Source organism: Embiotoca jacksoni, unplaced genomic scaffold (assembly GCF_022577435.1).
Source record: "Embiotoca jacksoni isolate LCO1_2020_lvr unplaced genomic scaffold, fEmbJac1.0.p SCAF_9, whole genome shotgun sequence".
Classification (NCBI taxonomy): domain Eukaryota; kingdom Metazoa; phylum Chordata; class Actinopteri; family Embiotocidae; genus Embiotoca; species Embiotoca jacksoni.
Window position 1 is genome coordinate 12,305,017 of NW_027185447.1, and position 17,508 is coordinate 12,322,524.

The following is a 17,508-nucleotide window of genomic DNA, read 5'->3' on the forward strand; positions in this document are numbered from 1 at the left end:
TGTAAGCATATATATATATATATATATATATATATATATATATTATCACGCAATGCCTACAAGTCCCATATGGCACCGCGTGTACTTCGGGTAAGTCCATACTTGTGAATGCGCGGGTGACAAAAACGCAATCTCGCTTCTGAACTGCGAACAGACGACGAAACCACGCAGCAATGTAACATTCAATAAACTTCATCCACGACACCGCCCGGACAAATATTTATCGCGAATATATAAACAAGTCCACCGACGGGCAAGTCTTATCAGATTCACCTTTTCGGTGACCACCCCCCACCCCCCTACCCCCCCCTGCGGGCCGGGACGATTGGTCGTGCCTGTAACGTGCACATGTTGCTGCTTTGCTTTGCTTTCAACTGAAATAGAGTGAGGGGAAACGGTTCGGGAACAGCCGGCCAGGCAGCCGTCCAGCGGAAAAACCTTCACACGGAGCCCGCCACCCTGACACACTTTTTTTTTGTTTTCTTTTTTTTTTTTCCTCGCCCCCAGTTTGCAATCAGCGGGCAGTCTCGGTTTTGTCTACGTTTTTTTTGTTTTGTTTGTTAAGGTTTCTTGGTAAAACAGAAGCCGATTATTATTATTATTATTTTTTTTTTTTTTTTTTTTTTTTTTTTTTAAGACTACAGATCAGGCCGAGTAATATCGGATGTGGTGAGTTCAGCACACTTTGTTGTTGTTGTTGTTGTTGTTGTAAGCTCTCTGTGTAACGTCAGCCTGGCTAGTTAGCTCGTCGGCTAACACAGCGACACAAGAAAAAGGGGAGAAAAAAAAAAAAAAAAGTCGTCGGGTGGCTCCGGTAGCTTGAAAAGCTAGCCGCCGCACACAAGCTAACAACTACGCAGTCTTTTGATGTGCGTTGCTGCTTGTCTTTTTTTTTTTTTTTTTTTTTTTAGCGTTAGTTGCTGTCTGCTAACGGAACCGTTTCGGTCCCTCCGCTCGGCGAACCGTCGCTAACGAGTCGCTGTCACGTTAACTGTTTAAAAAAAAAAAAAAAAAAAAAAAAACAATTAAGCATTTGTGCGGGTTTTTTGTTTTGTTTTTGTTTTATCTGCACGAGTGTTAAATTAATATCCTGAGATAGATAACGTCAACGGTAGCTAGAGGTGGTGGAGGAGGAGGAGGGGAAGCTAGTCGCCTTGCAAACAGTTAGATGGAGGCTAAACGTGTTGAAGACACACATCGGCTAACTTGCAGCGTTGAACCTTTTTTAGTGACTATATTTATGATCGTTAGATATATATAAATATATATATATTTATAATATTTCGGTTAACGGTGGGATATCACGGTTAACGGCGTTACCACAGTAACGTGATATTTAACGTCTCTGCTCCAGTTTTGTCCCAAAGTTAGGCAGCCTGGTGTTGCGATTATTGATTGATATTCATTCGTTACAGCCTCGACAGAAAATGGTGGAAGAAAAGAAATAGTGGGTTTTAGTTGTTTTGGTTTTTTTTTTTTTTTTGCAGTAGGAAGATGAGAACATGGAGGAGGAGGAGGAGGACGAGGAGGGGGGAGATCCTTCTCGACATGTGTACCCGAGAATATGCGGCCCACTCTTTTTCCTGGGCCTTTGTCATTTGCCAGGCACCCCCTCCCCCAATACTCCTCTCTCTATTTGCGAGGACTGCTCACCTCAATGTGACGGAGGGGCAGCATCACTTGAGATAATACCACCTTTTTTTTTTTTTTTAATATTTAATGTTTTATTTGCCCCCCACCCTCCCCCGCTCATCGCCCGTGGTACTTTGCAGACCTAACTCGTGATGGTAAATTGCTGAACTCCGGGGTGGAAATGGACAATACGTTACTCCCAACCTCGATACACCAAATGATGTCACAATGTGGTTGTACTCCCCAAGATGGGCTTTTTTTTTTTTCTTTTTTTTTTTTTGCACATCCAGTCTAAGCTGTGTGTGTGTGTGCGTGTGCTTGTCTTATTGCCAACAACAAGACCGCTTCTTCGCTGACCTGAAACAAAAGGTGCTGTTTTTGATGCATTTCGCCCGGTAGACAAGTTTTTAACGTTACTTTTAATAAGATCACAAAATAGTTGCAACTTTCCTTTCATACACACTTACGCCCAGAGCGCCTTTTTTTATTATTATTATTTTTATTAATTTATTTTTTTTTTTTTTTTTTTTTTTTTTAAGAATCGTAAGGTGGATGGCTGGAGGTCCTGCTGTTTCATTGTACTGTATAGCGATATACACGGCATGCATCCTCTGGTAGCGAAGGCGGGATGTATGCGCGTTGTCTTCGGGTGAGCAGCCAATGGGCTGAGGGCCTGGCGGAGCAGCGTGCTCACAGCCACCCTGTTTCCTGTTGAATATTTCAGCCCCGTGCGTCACGGCTCCTCCGCCCCTTTCTCCCCATCTGCCATTTTGGTTTTGTTCCCGTCTGCAGTCGCGAAGCCAGCAGCGCAATTACATAGGAGAGACTCTCGGCGCAACGACATAGTGACTCGACAATATAGCGCAGACCGTCCTAATCCCACATCGCGTTTCCTTTTTCGCGGCACACAAATCGTTCGACTATACAATCGTGGTTATTACTGACATCGACACAGCGGGAGAGGAGCGGGTTCGCGTTGGGAAGGGACCGAGAAGGATTATTGGTAAGAAAAGAAGAAATCAATGGAGCACGAGTGGAGTGGTTTTGTCTTTCGTTAGCTGAAATGCTCGTGCTTGAACGATAAAGTTAGATTATGAGGAGGGGGGGGGGGTTTGTTTGTTTTTTTTTACGAGGTGCTTCCACGAAGCCACATCAACGTGGGAGCGGTGGTTAGTTGGCTGTCAAGCCTGCTGCTCCCTTTTTTGCGAGCAGGTTGAAACATAGCTACAGCGGCTAGCTGGTAAAGTTGTGTTCCGCACTGGGGGGGGGGGGGCAACACGGGCCTAGGCCGAGCTTCTCACTGGCAGGCTGGTGTTTCCTTGCCTCTAAGTTATTAATGTTTCCACCCTGTCCACTTGCCAAATCACTTAACTGATTAGTGGTACGGAACCTACTTAATCGGTTCCCTGGTGTTGTCGACTGACATCCCCATGTACATTTCTTTGAGAGCTTTAAACGGATTGCTAGCAGCTAACGTTTTGTATCGGGTTTTGCAAATTGCAGCAACAGCCGGGCGGCTTTGCTGTATCATGCCGGATGCCTTCGTTTTCATATTTTTTTTTTTAAACGAACTCGGTCGTTCAGGTTTGCAGTAAATTGTGAGTTTTACCGTAGGTGGCTGTACATGCTTAAATTCGGCCGAACCCATTATATCATTTGTAGTTGCTGAAAGGTTTATATTCGGGTCACTTTAGGGACGCAGGCAAGTTAGCTGCATTTGGATGCGGAAATTGTGGCTGTTAAATGCTACTGTGTTCGCGATACTGCGGCCTTTTTCTTTTTTTTTCTTTTTTTCTTTCTTTCACTTCCCCAGTGACTGGGTTTGTCTGGATTATGGCGTTGGGCACGACATATTTGGATGTCAATATATATATTTTTTTTTTTTTTTTACGATTATTATCGCCAATCAACGCCTCCTTTTTATATCCTGGTCCTAGGGACAGCAGCACACCATGGTCCTTGTGTCCACACCTGCGAGCCACTGCCAGGGGTAGTGTTCACTTTACCGCAGTGAACTTCTAATGATTCAGCTCTTTTTGTTGTAACAATGTTGGCGGTCCTTAAATACCGGCATAATAAACAAACCCGTGCTGTGTCTGTGCATGAAAGGAACCGATAACGCTGCTATTCATGTTTCTCCTCAGGCTCAGTTCGTTTTCTAGCAGATTTGTGTTTGGCCTGCAGCCAGCCCAGCTGCTCTCTGGACTAGAAATCCCCTCTCCTCAACATGAAGGCGTTGCGTTTAGCTTGGATTGTCATTAGAATTTAACTATAGCATGAATTATGAATAATATTTCTTGCTTATATGCATTAGCAACTGTTTCCTTTCTAAACATTGATGAAATCAAAGCATGTGGACATTGGAGTGCCCCTGTCTTGCTATCTTTTTTTTTTTTTTTTTTTTTTTTTTTACATTTTTATTTGTTGAAGCTATCATATTTGAATTACTAAATATTATCCGCATTAAGAAAATAATTGGTTGCAACACGCATCAGCTTTCTGCTCTGACTTGACTGACCTGTGAATTTTGTCTTGAATGGTGGTTAATGCACAGATGTCCAGCTCGCCGCTGTCCAAGAAGCGTCGCTTGTCAGGAACAGAGACGAAGACGGGATCCCACTGCTCCTCCTCTAACTCTGTCAGAACTGATCTGTCCCACACACCTGCCAACGTAAATACAAACACGTCCACTTCATACTGTGTGTAGAATTTGTTCCATCAACTGATTGCAACTCCTTCCGTTTCCTCCCAGGGCATGGCTAAGAATGGCAATGACGCGGAGATCGATGAGGGCCTGTACTCCAGACAACTGCAAGTGTTCTTGTTGTAGAAAATTACAAATTTATGGTATTTATTTTCGGACTTGTTGTCGGACAGTTCATAATGGACCTAATAACTGGTTCTCTCCTTCGGTAGGTACGTGCTGGGCCATGACGCTATGAAGCGCATGCAGAACTCCAGTGTCCTCATCTCTGGTATGAGAGGTCTTGGAGTTGAGATCGCCAAGAACGTCATTCTGGGAGGAGTTAGAAGTGTCACTGTGCACGACCAAGGAGTTGCAGAATGGAGAGACCTCTCTTCTCAGGTGTGTGGCAGCATGCACCGATATTTCCGTTTTGCATAACTACAGCGGTTTATTTATCAAATTCAGTCACAGACATTGGTTAACTTCACTTAGTCATTGTACTTTATTGAGGATTCATCGGGGGTCGTTTTCACGTAGCTTCCCAAGACTTAAAAGTTACTCCCAGTGATGAAATTCTAAGAAAATTGTTAGGATTGTGCCGTTTTCTAAGAATTTCCCCTTTTTAAGTTAGGAGTAGAACTTTGTAAAGATAAAAGTTATTCACAAAGCATCTTAACCCTTAAAAGAGCTCCTAAGGAGAAAAAGTGTTAGGAGCAGACAGGAGGCCTTTTTAAGAGGCATACTAATTTCTGAGGTGGTGGAGAACATTTAGGAAGTACAGCGAGGTAAGAGAAATATTCTTCAAACTCTGAATGGTGACACGTTAATGAAGCTAAAAATGTAGAGATGATGTTTGTGGTCGATGTCAATTGAAACGTTCAACGCAATAACGCCAGAAATTAAAGTAATTGCCGCAACCTTCATCAGCAGTGATCACACAAACAAAAATAGTGCTTTCACAGCCTCGTATGGGCACACAGTTAATTTAATTTCCACTTGATGTCACTGTCCATTCGGTGCCCTTTCTCACCATGAGTGCATTTCTTTTGGATCAACCAATCACATCATTTAAAAGGATGTCACACCTAACAACAGGGTCACCCACACCTCCTCACTAAGGTGAGAGTTTCTGTCCTTTCCTTGCTCTGAGAAGTTTCCTAAATAGCTCCTAAGCTAGGACTCCTTTCTAAAAAAAAAAAAAAAAAAAAAAAAATTGTTTTAAGTTAAGAGCTCTCTGAGAGGATTCTCAGAGTCTTTGTGAATACGGCCCCTGGTGTCTTTGAGCCTGAATTCCAAAGTGCAGTGGGGCTGTGTCCTTTGAGTCACGTGTTGAGCTGTATTGTTGCCATCCAAAAAGTACTGCAGCCACCCCCACCCTTGCTAACCATCGGCTGACCCAGATTTATCAGTGGGTGGCCTCTTCCTGGGTCACAGTTGTAGTACAGCCAAAGCCTGTTTTAAGACATTACAGTGGGGGAGATTGTTTTTGTCTATCAGCCAGTGACCTTGAATTCTCATCTGTGTTTTTAAGGGCAGGCAGATAAATGTATGAATAGACTCCTCAGGTAATAATTCAGAAGGCGCATCAGAGATGTCTTTTTGATGACCTTACAGAAGTGTACATGTGATTAGAGATCCATGACAGATATATCTGCTCATTCAGTTGGGGCTTAACCTTGTGATTTCAAACATTTCTATTTCACCCACTGGCTTATGCTCCAGTGTCCTTTTTTATTCAAGTAAATTAAATAGCCAGTGCATATTTCTCTCACTTACCTGATATGTCGTCCTTCTTTTATAAAAAGTGGCCTTGAATCCTAGGCTTCATCCATTTGAAAACAACTCTTGTTTCTGGATTTGTCCTCTCTTCGACTATTATTATTTGAAATTAGAACTTTTAAAAGACTACTAGCTGCATAAACCTTAAAAGCATTTTTTTGCAGCAGCAGAATTGTAGGGAAGGCAACTGTCAGTCACCTCCTAGTTTCTCTGTTCATACTGCTGTCTGTTGTGTTTGTATCCTCTGTCAGATTGTTAACTCCAGGGCGGTCCCACATTAATCACTTCAGGAAATGTCTGTCCAAGTTGCTTCATTTTGGCCCTATTTCCACGTGTCATTATGTATAACATGCAGTTGCAGTAGAGGATTTTGGACACTAACCATCCAAGTTTGGACAGACCAAGGTTTTAATTGTCTCTTTCCTTCTTAGATGGTGGCTGTGATGGCCTTACTTTGTCAGCAAGCTAAAGGAGATGTTTTGGTATTTCAGTGTAGCTGGAGAACTCTTCTAAATTGACCCAAACCCTTAGTATGGACAGAAGTCGTCTTTGATTGGACATGGTCTCGCCTCTCCTTTATTGCCACACCTGGCCCTCATCCACTGGTATTAGCAGTTATTGCTTTACAGGGTTAGTATCAGTTCTTGCCTGACATCTTATGTTTTTGTGTGGTCAGTTTTACCTTCGTGAGGAGGACCTGGGGAAGAACAGGGCAGAGGTGAGTCAACATCGGTTGGCTGAACTCAACAACTATGTTCCTGTGACCGCCTACACTGGAGCACTCGCTGAAGACTACCTGACCAAGTTCCAGGTATAAATGAAAAAGATACTTCTACTTTAGTCATTTAAGCAGTTAGAAAGGAAAGTTGATGTTTAATTTTGTCTCTCTTAAAACTAGGTGGTAGTGCTGACTAACTCAACTCTGGATGAGCAACAGCATGTGGGGGAGTTCTGCCACAGCAAAGGAATCAAGCTGATTGTTGCAGACACTCGTGGTCTGTTTGGGTAAGAGTCACACTCTTATTAACAGGTCACATGGAGAGAATACCCAATTCTCTTTTCAGCGTCCTAACATTTCTGTGCATTATGTTTTGTAGCCAGCTTTTCTGTGACTTTGGAGAGGAGATGATAGTGTATGACAGCAATGGAGAGCAGCCGCTGAGTGCCATGATTTCCATGATCACCAAGGTTAGTCAGAATCAGAACTCAGAATGTTTTCAAACCTCATCCTGCTTTTAAGAATAAGTTCAAGCTTTAAGACATAAAAAGCAAACATAACTTCTTTGACTTTGCAACCGCTCCCCCATCTTTAATACAAGATGTGTGGTGTTGTGGTTACAGACAAAACTTGCAATGACAGAAAAGTTACCTTTTTTTTTCTTTTTCTTTTTCTTTTTTTTCCTCTCCAGGACCATTCAGGAGTTGTGACATGTCTGGATGAGGCTCGTCATGGCTTTGAGAGTGGAGACTATGTCACCTTTACAGAGATCCAAGGAATGACAGAGCTGAATGGCTGCCAGCCAGTGGAAATTAAAGTTCTGGGTAAGACCTGTTTCTTTTTAGAACAAGACAAGTGTTTTTTTTTTGTTTTTTTTAGTCTAGCTATCACTTTCACAAGTTAACATGACTTGCTCTCTTTGTCCAGGTCCATACACTTTCAGCATCTGTGACACAGTTGGCTTTACAGATTATATAAGAGGAGGAATTGTCTCACAGGTTAAGATGCCCAAGAAGATCTCTTTTGTAAGTGGCTGACATTTTCCACACCATTTAATGTGCCACCACATTTTCTACTGTTGTCACCAGTGGAAAATCATATTGTTGAGCCCAACCAAACTACCATTCATGTCTTTCCTGTTCAGAAATCCCTCTCCTCCTCCATGGCTGAACCAGAGTTCATGATGACAGACTTTGCCAAGTTTGAGCGTCCAGCACAGCTGCACTTGGGTTTCCAGGCTATCGATGCCTTCCAGAAGAAACGCAACAACCTTCCTGCACCTTGGAGCCAGGTAAATATAGCACTCATAATGGTGGAATATTCCCATTTAATACCCCAACTCTTGTGTCGTGTTTTGATAATGTCTATTCACCTTACTTGACTCAGACTCCCTACTATTCTGACACTTTGTGTCAGTCTGTTTTCAATGTGGTTCCTCTGAAAGAAAGGAGCCTCTGTGATTTAAAACAGCAGCTAAATACACTAACCCAGAGTTACACATGAACGATTGTGCAACACAGCATGGTATAATCTATAAGTCGGTACGTTTTATTTTGTAATATGTTTTACATGCTGAGCTGTGTTAATTTCCAGACTGACGGCGATGAGCTATTGACATTGGCCAAGGAGGTGAACTCTGCTCAGACGGGGTCAGCCAAAGTGGAGCAGTTGGATGAAGCGCTTATCAAAAAGTTGTCATATGTTGCTGCTGGTGATCTGGCCCCTGTCAATGCCTTCATTGGGGGTCTGGCTGCGCAGGAAGTGATGAAGGTCAGTTGGAAGCAATGTGCAAGTTGAAACCTAGTTCTACAATATCTACTGCAGTTGTTTTTATTTTAAAACTTCTCTGTAAATCAAGCAAATGGATTTTCAGTGTTTGTGTGGAGTTGTTTTTGTTACCTGTGATTAGACATGCACCCCTCCCCCCCTTACTGGTTTAAACGTAATACAAATCTTTAATCACAAATGATTCTTTGTATTTCACATGCTCTTTGTTCTTTCAGGCATGCACAGGAAAATTTATGCCTATAATGCAGTGGCTGTACTTTGATGCCCTGGAGTGCCTGGCCGAAGAGGAAGGAGTCGAGCTCACAGAGGAAGAATGTGCCCCTGTAGGTGTTCAGAGCAGTTAAAACGCATTCATATGGAAGACACGTTCACATGATGACAATATAAAGTGGTGTAAAACTTTTTTTCCTCCTCCTGTTTTTCTACCAGAGGAACTCTCGATACGATGGGCAGATTGCAGTGTTTGGCACCAAGCTGCAGGAAATGCTCGGCAAACAGCGCTACTTCCTGGTGAGTCGTCCAACGGCAAAATGTCCAACACCTTCTGTAGCGTCTTGTTGCCGAGGGAGGTTGAAAGAATAAGTCTGGTTTTATATTTTTGTGTCAAAGAAAATCTTTTGTAAAGACTCTGTAGTTGACACATTATCCCTGATGCCAAAACCTGATTATTGCTCTACTATAAACCTCCATTGATTGCTGAGCGCAATTGCACATTGGTTGACCTAATTTTTCATTTCCATAAATGTGGGCGCTCAAATATTTTTGTGCTCGTCCCATATATGTTGTCCGAGTTTCCAAAATGTAATGCGAGTACTTGTATTTAGTACCCAACAGATACACTTTACTGTTGCTTGAATCATTTTTGTAAAATTTCATAGCCACCTTTTCTTTTTTAAATTAAACTACACATTGTGATATGACCCTTGGCACATATATTATTTGCTACTTTAGCAGCCTTATTTTTTTTCTTTTCAAATAGTCAACAGGTTTATCAGGGTGGGAGCCCATGTTTGTCTGTCTTATAGTATATGCTAGCTCTATTTCTTTTCATGGCAAGTCACAACAATGTCCATTGTTGTCTGTATTTTTCCCCTGTTGTTTTTTGAAATAACAACCTAAATACTGTGGGTATTTGTGTTTTCATAGGACCTGTTGACAGGTGGTGGGGGAGGGGGGACACAGAATCTCACCTTTCCCATTAACAATAGGGTTTTTCCTGACATTGACATGTAGTAAAATGTGCAGAATTCTGTACCGACTAGTGTAAATGGATGGCGTTGGTTAAATGGTGTCTTAACTTGGGATATATAGCACAAAGTTTATAGCTTCGCTCAGAGGTCTTTATTCATTCCAGGTTGGAGCCGGTGCCATCGGCTGTGAGCTGTTGAAAAATTTTGCCATGATTGGACTGGCAGGTGGGGATGGTGAGGTCATTGTGACCGACATGGACACCATCGAGAAATCCAATCTCAACAGACAGTTCCTTTTCAGACCCTCGGACGTTACGGTCAGTATCATCACCTTTGCTCAAACCTGTGTGTTGTTGGAGAGGATTTAGGAAACGCTTATTTTGCTCAGTTGGCCATTTATTGAATGTGATATTCCTAATCGGTACTGTACTTGGATTTCCCCTTAATTCTATCTGCTTTTTATGTTGAAAATTTATTTAATTCTGTCTGTATATTTGAAAGTTCTAGCCACCCAAATTCTATAGTTCCTTCCTAACCTGACAAAATAGGCACAACGCCAAGGTATATTGTGCATGTAAATACCACCCTGTGGTAACCGCTCTGCACCAAGTGTAAGGAGAAAACCGAATACCTCGTTGATGTATTACAGTATTGGTTATTTCATATGGTGATAAATTAATTCTAGTGGCCTTTTACAATAGACTGATATTCAAACACTTATTAATGTTACATAATTTGTTTTCAGTTTATTTAAGGCGCACATTATGTTACAAAAGAAACTTGCAGCTGACAGACACATTCTGTCAGCCATAACTACAGCTGCAATGTCCTTACAGACATCATAAAGGACCATGTGTCATGCATAGAAATTGAGTATTTGTGAACTTCCCACCAACAGTAGTCACATAATGGACAAGTTTGACAACAGTGTACATTTTCTACTGCTTTACATTTGATGTCCTCTTTTGGTTAGTTGTGGACCTGGTGTTAGTATTTGACAGTTAATTGTTATTTGTATGTATGTGACATTACAGAAAATGAAGAGTGACACAGCTGCTGCTGCAGTGAAGCAGATGAACCCCTCCATCAGGATCACAGGTCACCAGAACAGAGTGGGCCCCGACACAGAGAGGGTCTATGATGACGACTTTTTTGAAAGCCTTGATGGAGTTACCAATGCACTGGACAATGTTGATGCCCGTAAGACAACGACATTTGAATTGTTTCACAGAGAATACTTTATATACTAGAAAATCAGATTTAGGGCGCTGATGTTTAAAATAATGGTCTTTTCAGCACCTCGTGTATACGGTATAAATTCTGTCTTTTGGTTTTCAGGTATGTACATGGATCGGAGGTGTGTGTACTACCGTAAACCTTTACTGGAGTCTGGCACTTTGGGTACCAAAGGCAACGTCCAGGTCGTGATCCCCTTCCTCACAGAGTCATACAGCTCCAGTCAAGACCCACCTGAGAAGTCCATTCCCATCTGTACCCTCAAGAACTTCCCAAATGCCATCGAACACACACTGCAGGTCAGTAGATGCACCTACTGCAAGATAAACACAGGACCAGGAGTGGGTGCATTTATTTTTTTTTATTTTTTTTTTACATGAGCAATCAATTACTTGTTGACTATGAATAAAATGCAGTGGACGGTTTGCCAGAGGGTAAATGTTTTTAACCACTGAGCATTATTTACAATCGTAGGGCTCTTGTCTGTTGCTTTGCAATGACTCAAAAAAACAGCCACCTAATTTAAGTACATAAATTATATAAGAATGGATGTGTAGACATATCCAACAATTAAAACAAAATTTGACCCAATTTGTATTTAATGGCAGGCTGCAGCCTTCAACGGTAACCTGTTATATAGGTATATAAGTTAAGTCGGTCACTCATAGCAGACTTCAGTCTAAATGATTTAAACAACCATAAAATAATACATATTTCATCTACATGATGGTAGTGACTTAAAGTAGGTAAAAGTACAGTTTATTCCAGTAGTTTCCAAACGCACTACTAAACTCATTAATCGAGGCTCCACCTGGTGGCGCAAGTCTGCATTGTATTGTACACTGCACAAAGCTGCACAATCCTCTGCATTATTGGTTAATACATTTTAAATCTATTGAATTATTACAATATTGTTACGGTCACATGGAAAAATTAGTGATATATTATTTTGCGCTCCTGGATATTCCACTACCTCAATGAAATGGTTGTAGATTTTGAGCACACACTGAACGTCTGCCGTCATATATTTTGCTGATCTGCTCTAAATATTTTCCTTTGATCAGTGGGCCCGTGATGAGTTTGAGGGACTTTTCAAACAGCCACCAGAGAATGCCATGCAGTACCTCACGTAAGTTGCCTTTCTTGTCATTACAAATGACCACGTGACATAACCGTACTTACTCAAAGATATAATGTGCTCTTTTTATCATTAAAATAGTGCACATCGACAAAATGACTTCCTTGCGTTAAAACGACACCTTTTGAAATTTGTAGTTTGAGTCGGTGATACCGTCTTCAACTGTTTGTGGAATTTGTCTGTGAACTTTTGAAGACCTTTTTAAAAACCTCCAGACATAAGCATTAAGGCAGATTAAGGGAGCCTTTTCCAGATTGATATAAAGACCTTAAGATGCCAAAAGTCAAACTTCCACGCTCAGACGGGTCCTTAAACCTGCTTGAGTGAACAACAGATGAACAACAAAGGGATTGCTTTTCCTATTGTTGTAACCACTCAATGGGGGGGTTTATAATCATTGTTCTTGCAGAGATCCTAAGTTCATGGAGCGTACTCTGAAGCTTCCAGGAGCTCAGCCTGTGGAGGTGTTGGAGGCTGTCTTTAAGAGTCTCATCACAGACTGCCCCCACAGCTGGGCCGACTGCGTAGCCTGGGCTCGCAACCACTGGCAGTGCCAATACAGCAACAACATCCGCCAGCTACTGCACAACTTTCCCCCTGATCAGGTACTACTGAGGTCACTGCATGATGAATATCACAATTGTATTGGAAGACTTGCTGACTGGTCTTGGGTTGTCCCTTTTATTTTTATTGCAATAAAACATGGCTTTGTCCCCCCCTGTTTTATATGACGTTGTATATGACTACGGTTCCTTTGGTGCAGATCTCGTTTCTCAAATAGTTTGTCGTGGCCCTTTCTGCATTTAACACATGATAAATTCTCCTGACCTGAAGTGCACGATATACAACCGTGTGTGTCACTTCTGATAGTAAGGTTGTTGTAAATAACTACAGCGCTATGGGGTGAGCAGGGCTTCAGGCTTTCAATTGGCGCGTGATCTGTTATTAGTATTGTCTCGCTTTGTACCCGTGATTGGCTTTATTCTCCCTGAAAAGTCACGCATAGATGATGGATTTGTGATGCACAGCAACTGAAACTCTTCTAAGGTATAAATGTATCATCTGTCTTTCAGCTCACCAGCTCTGGTGCCCCCTTCTGGTCTGGCCCAAAGAGGTGTCCTCACCCCTTAGATTTCAGCACGAGCAACGTAAGTGTGCATTTATTAAGAGTCGTGTTCTTCTGCTCTTGACTAGTTCATCCAGTCTCAATAATGAGGGTTTTTTTTTGTTGTTGTTTTTTTAGGAGCTACACATGGACTACGTACTGGCAGGAGCTAACCTGTTTGCTCAGACATACGGCATGCAAGGCAGCACTGACCGTGCAGGCGTGGTCAAGATCTTGCAGGAGGTCAAGGTGCCCCCCTTCACCCCTCGTTCAGGGGTTAAAATCCACGTCTCAGATCAGGAGCTGCAAAATAGCAATTCATCTGTTGGTAAGATACACAAATCTGGATGTATGTGCAAAAAAGTATTCAAAGTCAGTTCAAATTTTTTGAGATGCTATCAGCTGTTTGTCATTGTTTGTGAATGACTCCTCGTTGACGATAACTTGGACGTTGAACCTGTGTGTTACTGTGGATGCTTTGACAGTAATGTTACAACTGCTCTCTCGATACACAGATGACTCCAGACTGGAAGAGCTGAAGACTCAGTTGCCTGCCCCCGAGTCCCCTCAGTTCAAACTCAACTCCATTGACTTTGAAAAGGTACACCATCGCTCCTAAATCTGGAGTTACTTTAAGTCTGCTGTTGGTCATCACATGACTTCGGTGTAACGGTACACAAAATGACTAGTTTGGCTTTTTCTTTGGTTTTAGTCTCAGTTTTGTGCGTTTTTGCTACTGCTGAAACGTGTTAAATACAATTTGACATTTATTTAGAATGTGAACAGCTATAATTCTTACTATAACAAGAAGGCTCAAATGCTGGCATATTGTCAATTGGAAAGGTAATAAGAAAATATCACAAATGTGAATAATTCTTCATTTTGAGACCTGTATACTCCAAGTATAAAATAATCATACAAATATCAGTTAAGAGAACTGCAGCATATTCACAACTGTTAAACAGAGTACTGTAATTTAAGATCTAAAAATAATGCAGGGTAAAACGGCCTTTTCAACTTTGAGGACACGGTCGTCCGATTTGAATAAATTATTTTGTAATTCGAAGTCGACAAAACTGACAGCGGGCTCGGCACTTGCATTGACCGACCTGCACAGTGTGAACAGAGAAGTTGCAGAAGGGCCCATTAAAATGCCTAGTGTGAGTTAACACATCGTACCGGGTTAATGAAAGTTGTACAGTGTCTGCCCGGCTCTTGAGGCTAACACTGTTAACATGTTATAATTGATTGACGCCAACTGGTGCACTGCTAAAATGTTTGGGTACAAATCGCTGTCAAGAATTTCCATTTCAAAAGAGAGAATATGGACAACATGAAAGACAACCTGTATTAAAATGTTTTAAATCCCAGTTTAAAACTCAGGTTTGTGCTATGGACGCCTTCCTTTACACCCCCTAAAATAACCTCAGGCCTCAGTGATGGTTTTGTGGTTTATGTGCTGATTTTTGGGCCATTTGTTAACAGGATGATGACACCAACTTCCACATGGACTTCATCGTGGCAGCCTCCAACCTGAGAGCAGAGAACTATGACATCCCCCCAACAGACAGACACAAGGTGGGACTCATGTGTTTTAACCCCGGCATTGTCTTTTGACGGGAATTACCTGCAGACTCCTAATCCTTCAAATTCAGAAATTTACCCAAGAAAATGGTCCTGTGCTAATAGTGTTCACTTGGTATTGGTAAACTTTGTCGACTTTGTTAAAGCCATCCACAAACTATAATCTTTGCATTTTACAAATGTGTTATTTTGCTACAAATTGAATTATTTGAAATTATAATTGTCTTCCTTTTGCTTTTCTGTTAATTATCACCTTCCAATCTAGAGCAAACTGATAGCTGGCAAGATCATCCCTGCTATCGCCACTACCACGGCTGCAGTGGTGGGCCTGGTGTGCTTGGAGCTCATCAAGATTGTCCAAGGACACAAGAAGCTGGAGTCATTCAAAAATGGCTTCATGAACCTGGCTCTGCCCTTCTTTGCCTTCTCTGAGCCCATAGCTGCTCCGAGACACAAGGTATGCACGGTGTTTAGATATGTAAACGATGTGCAATGCTTCTCCACTGTAATACTCGTGTTTTCAAACTCCAATGATGATTCAGCCATGCTAATACTGATGCACCAGGCAGATATTCTTTGTCTGGCTGGGTGTAAGTGAGTGCAAACTGACCTTCTCACACTGATGGTATCGGTGTGTGCTGAGGAGAAACGAAAGGTTTTTAATATTGACTTGCTGTTTGTTTGATATTATGGGTGTTGCAGATCTGCACCTGACATTATCATTGGCTTTAATTCTCACCCCGTGTTGTTTTTCACAGTACTATGAAATCGATTGGTCGCTGTGGGATCGCTTTGAGGTCACTGGGCTGCAGCCCAATGGGGAAGAGATGACACTCCGTCAGTTCCTGGACTACTTTAAAGTGCGTTCAACTCGTCTTTTCACATTGCCACCATGTTTGTTTTTGGCATAAAATTAACCTCCCCCCCCCCCCCCCCCCTGTTCTTTGTCAGAATGAGCATAAGTTGGAGATCACCATGCTTTCTCAGGGAGTGTCCATGCTCTATTCGTTTTTCATGCCTGCTGCCAAACTTAAAGAGAGACTGGACCTACCGTGAGTACATCTTTAAAAGAAATAGATTTAAAAATGGATTATTGGTATTTATTTATCTGTGAAGCTTCTCGGGCAGAGTCCATTTCTTTTACATGTATGCTACTTCTCCGGCACATGCGTGCATGTTTGTTTTTATTTCCTGGCTGAGTCGGGTTTCCTCTCCTGTGCGTTCTTCCTGTAGGATGACGGAGATCGTGACGAAGGTGTCCAAAAAGAAGCTGGGCAAACACGTGAAAGCGCTGGTGTTCGAGCTATGCTGTAACGACCTGTCAGACGAAGACGTGGAAGTGCCCTATGTCAGATACACCATCCGCTGAGCTCGAAACTCAGCCCACCCACAGGAGGGTGGGAGTTGAAAGGGGTGGATGGGGATGTTCTAAGTGGGGAGTTTAGGTGGGGACTGGGGGTGGGTGGGTTGATCCAAGTCAGCTCTATTGGATTAATCCGGTTTTTTTTTTCTGGTTTTTTTTTTTTTTTTTTTTTTTTTTTTTTTTAGGCCTGTGGTTTGTGTAAACCTGTGCCTGAGTGTACATAGCCCCAGTAAGCTGACTTAAGGATACCTGTATGTGTGTTAGGGATCCAGTTTGGGCTTAGCTGTGGGAACAGGGGGTGTCATTGGAGGAAGGGAGCATGTATACTGGACATCCTGATGTTTCTCAGTAGCAGAACCTCTCCACTCTTTAAAAAAAAAAAAAAAAAAGAAGAAGGAAAGAAAGAAAGAAAAAAAAAAAAAAGCCTTTGTCGTCTGTTGATACTCCATAGCCCAGCTAGTATCCCTCTAAAACATCCTCACTGTCTTATAGCAGTAAAGGAGGGAACTTGTAATCGAGCCCACTGTCTGCTCTCCACTGTACTTGCTCTCTTCCAACCCCTGTCTCGTAGATCTAATCCCTCATCACCATTTTTTTTATTATTATTTTTTTATTTTCTTCAAAGATGAGCCTCGTTAAGTAAAAGAAGGACAGCCCATTAGACACAGATAAACCCAAGTCAACAACCTTTCCCGACTGTAAATCCCACGCCCGCAGAGTGCCCTTGCCAGTTTGAAAGCACTCTGTGGCGTTGGAGGGGCTTCTGCACACGACAGTGGTTTTTCCTCACTATTCTCTTTATAATTCATGTGTTTTGTTATTTTCCATTTTATTTTTAAAGTAAGTTTTGTCATGCACACACACACACACACACACACACACACCTGATAGATCATAAACTGTCTTTCTACTTTTAACTCCAAAAGACATAACATCGTAAGAGCAAGGCAATGAGATGTATCTTGAAATGGGAGCACTTAGTGTGATAGTGAATAAACAAAAAAAAAACAACTGTTTGATTTTGTGGTTTTTGCAAGGTTTTGGTGAAAATATATGTGCCTGACTGAGTGTCTCTTCTGGTACGAGTGTTTTGTTTTTTTCTGTGACCTGCTTCAGACAGACCTGCGGTTTAGTACTACCCGAATCGGCTAATTACAGAAGCGTGAACTTCAACTGAAAAACTTATCAGATTTTTTTTTTTTTTTTTTTTTTTTCTTCTAATGCAAAGGATGGAAGAAAGATCTATTTTGCAAATATACCTGTAGATAATTGGTTGGTTCAAAAGGCCA

The 17,508-nt window shown here is 41.9% G+C and overlaps 1 protein-coding gene and 1 non-coding gene across 3 annotated transcripts; both read left to right on the forward strand.

Moving 5' to 3' along the window:
• The first annotated feature begins 371 nt into the window (after positions 1 to 371).
• Positions 372 to 17,230, forward strand: uba1 (ubiquitin-like modifier activating enzyme 1). 2 transcript variants are annotated; one of them, XM_069140321.1, is made up of 26 exons: positions 372 to 669; positions 4,187 to 4,303; positions 4,385 to 4,443; positions 4,549 to 4,717; positions 6,774 to 6,908; positions 6,996 to 7,102; positions 7,195 to 7,285; positions 7,507 to 7,639; positions 7,743 to 7,840; positions 7,960 to 8,106; positions 8,409 to 8,585; positions 8,819 to 8,926; positions 9,033 to 9,113; positions 9,958 to 10,110; positions 10,828 to 10,993; positions 11,132 to 11,328; positions 12,094 to 12,158; positions 12,577 to 12,772; positions 13,241 to 13,315; positions 13,411 to 13,600; positions 13,788 to 13,873; positions 14,758 to 14,850; positions 15,122 to 15,313; positions 15,615 to 15,716; positions 15,808 to 15,908; positions 16,090 to 17,230. In XM_069140321.1, the coding sequence occupies exons 2-26, from the start codon at positions 4,187 to 4,189 to the stop codon at positions 16,223 to 16,225; spliced, it is 3,174 nt and encodes a 1,057-aa protein (XP_068996422.1). In that variant the 5' UTR covers positions 372 to 669; the 3' UTR covers positions 16,226 to 17,230. The 2 variants fall into 2 exon arrangements, with proteins under 2 accessions (XP_068996422.1, XP_068996420.1); XM_069140319.1 differs by lacking the exon at positions 372 to 669 and adding an exon at positions 2,415 to 2,635.
• Positions 15,382 to 15,503, forward strand: LOC138193558 (small nucleolar RNA U6-53/MBII-28). The gene has a single exon (XR_011177877.1). It is a non-coding gene; the product is annotated as a small nucleolar RNA U6-53/MBII-28 (small nucleolar RNA).
• Positions 17,231 to 17,508: the final 278 nt, after the last annotated feature.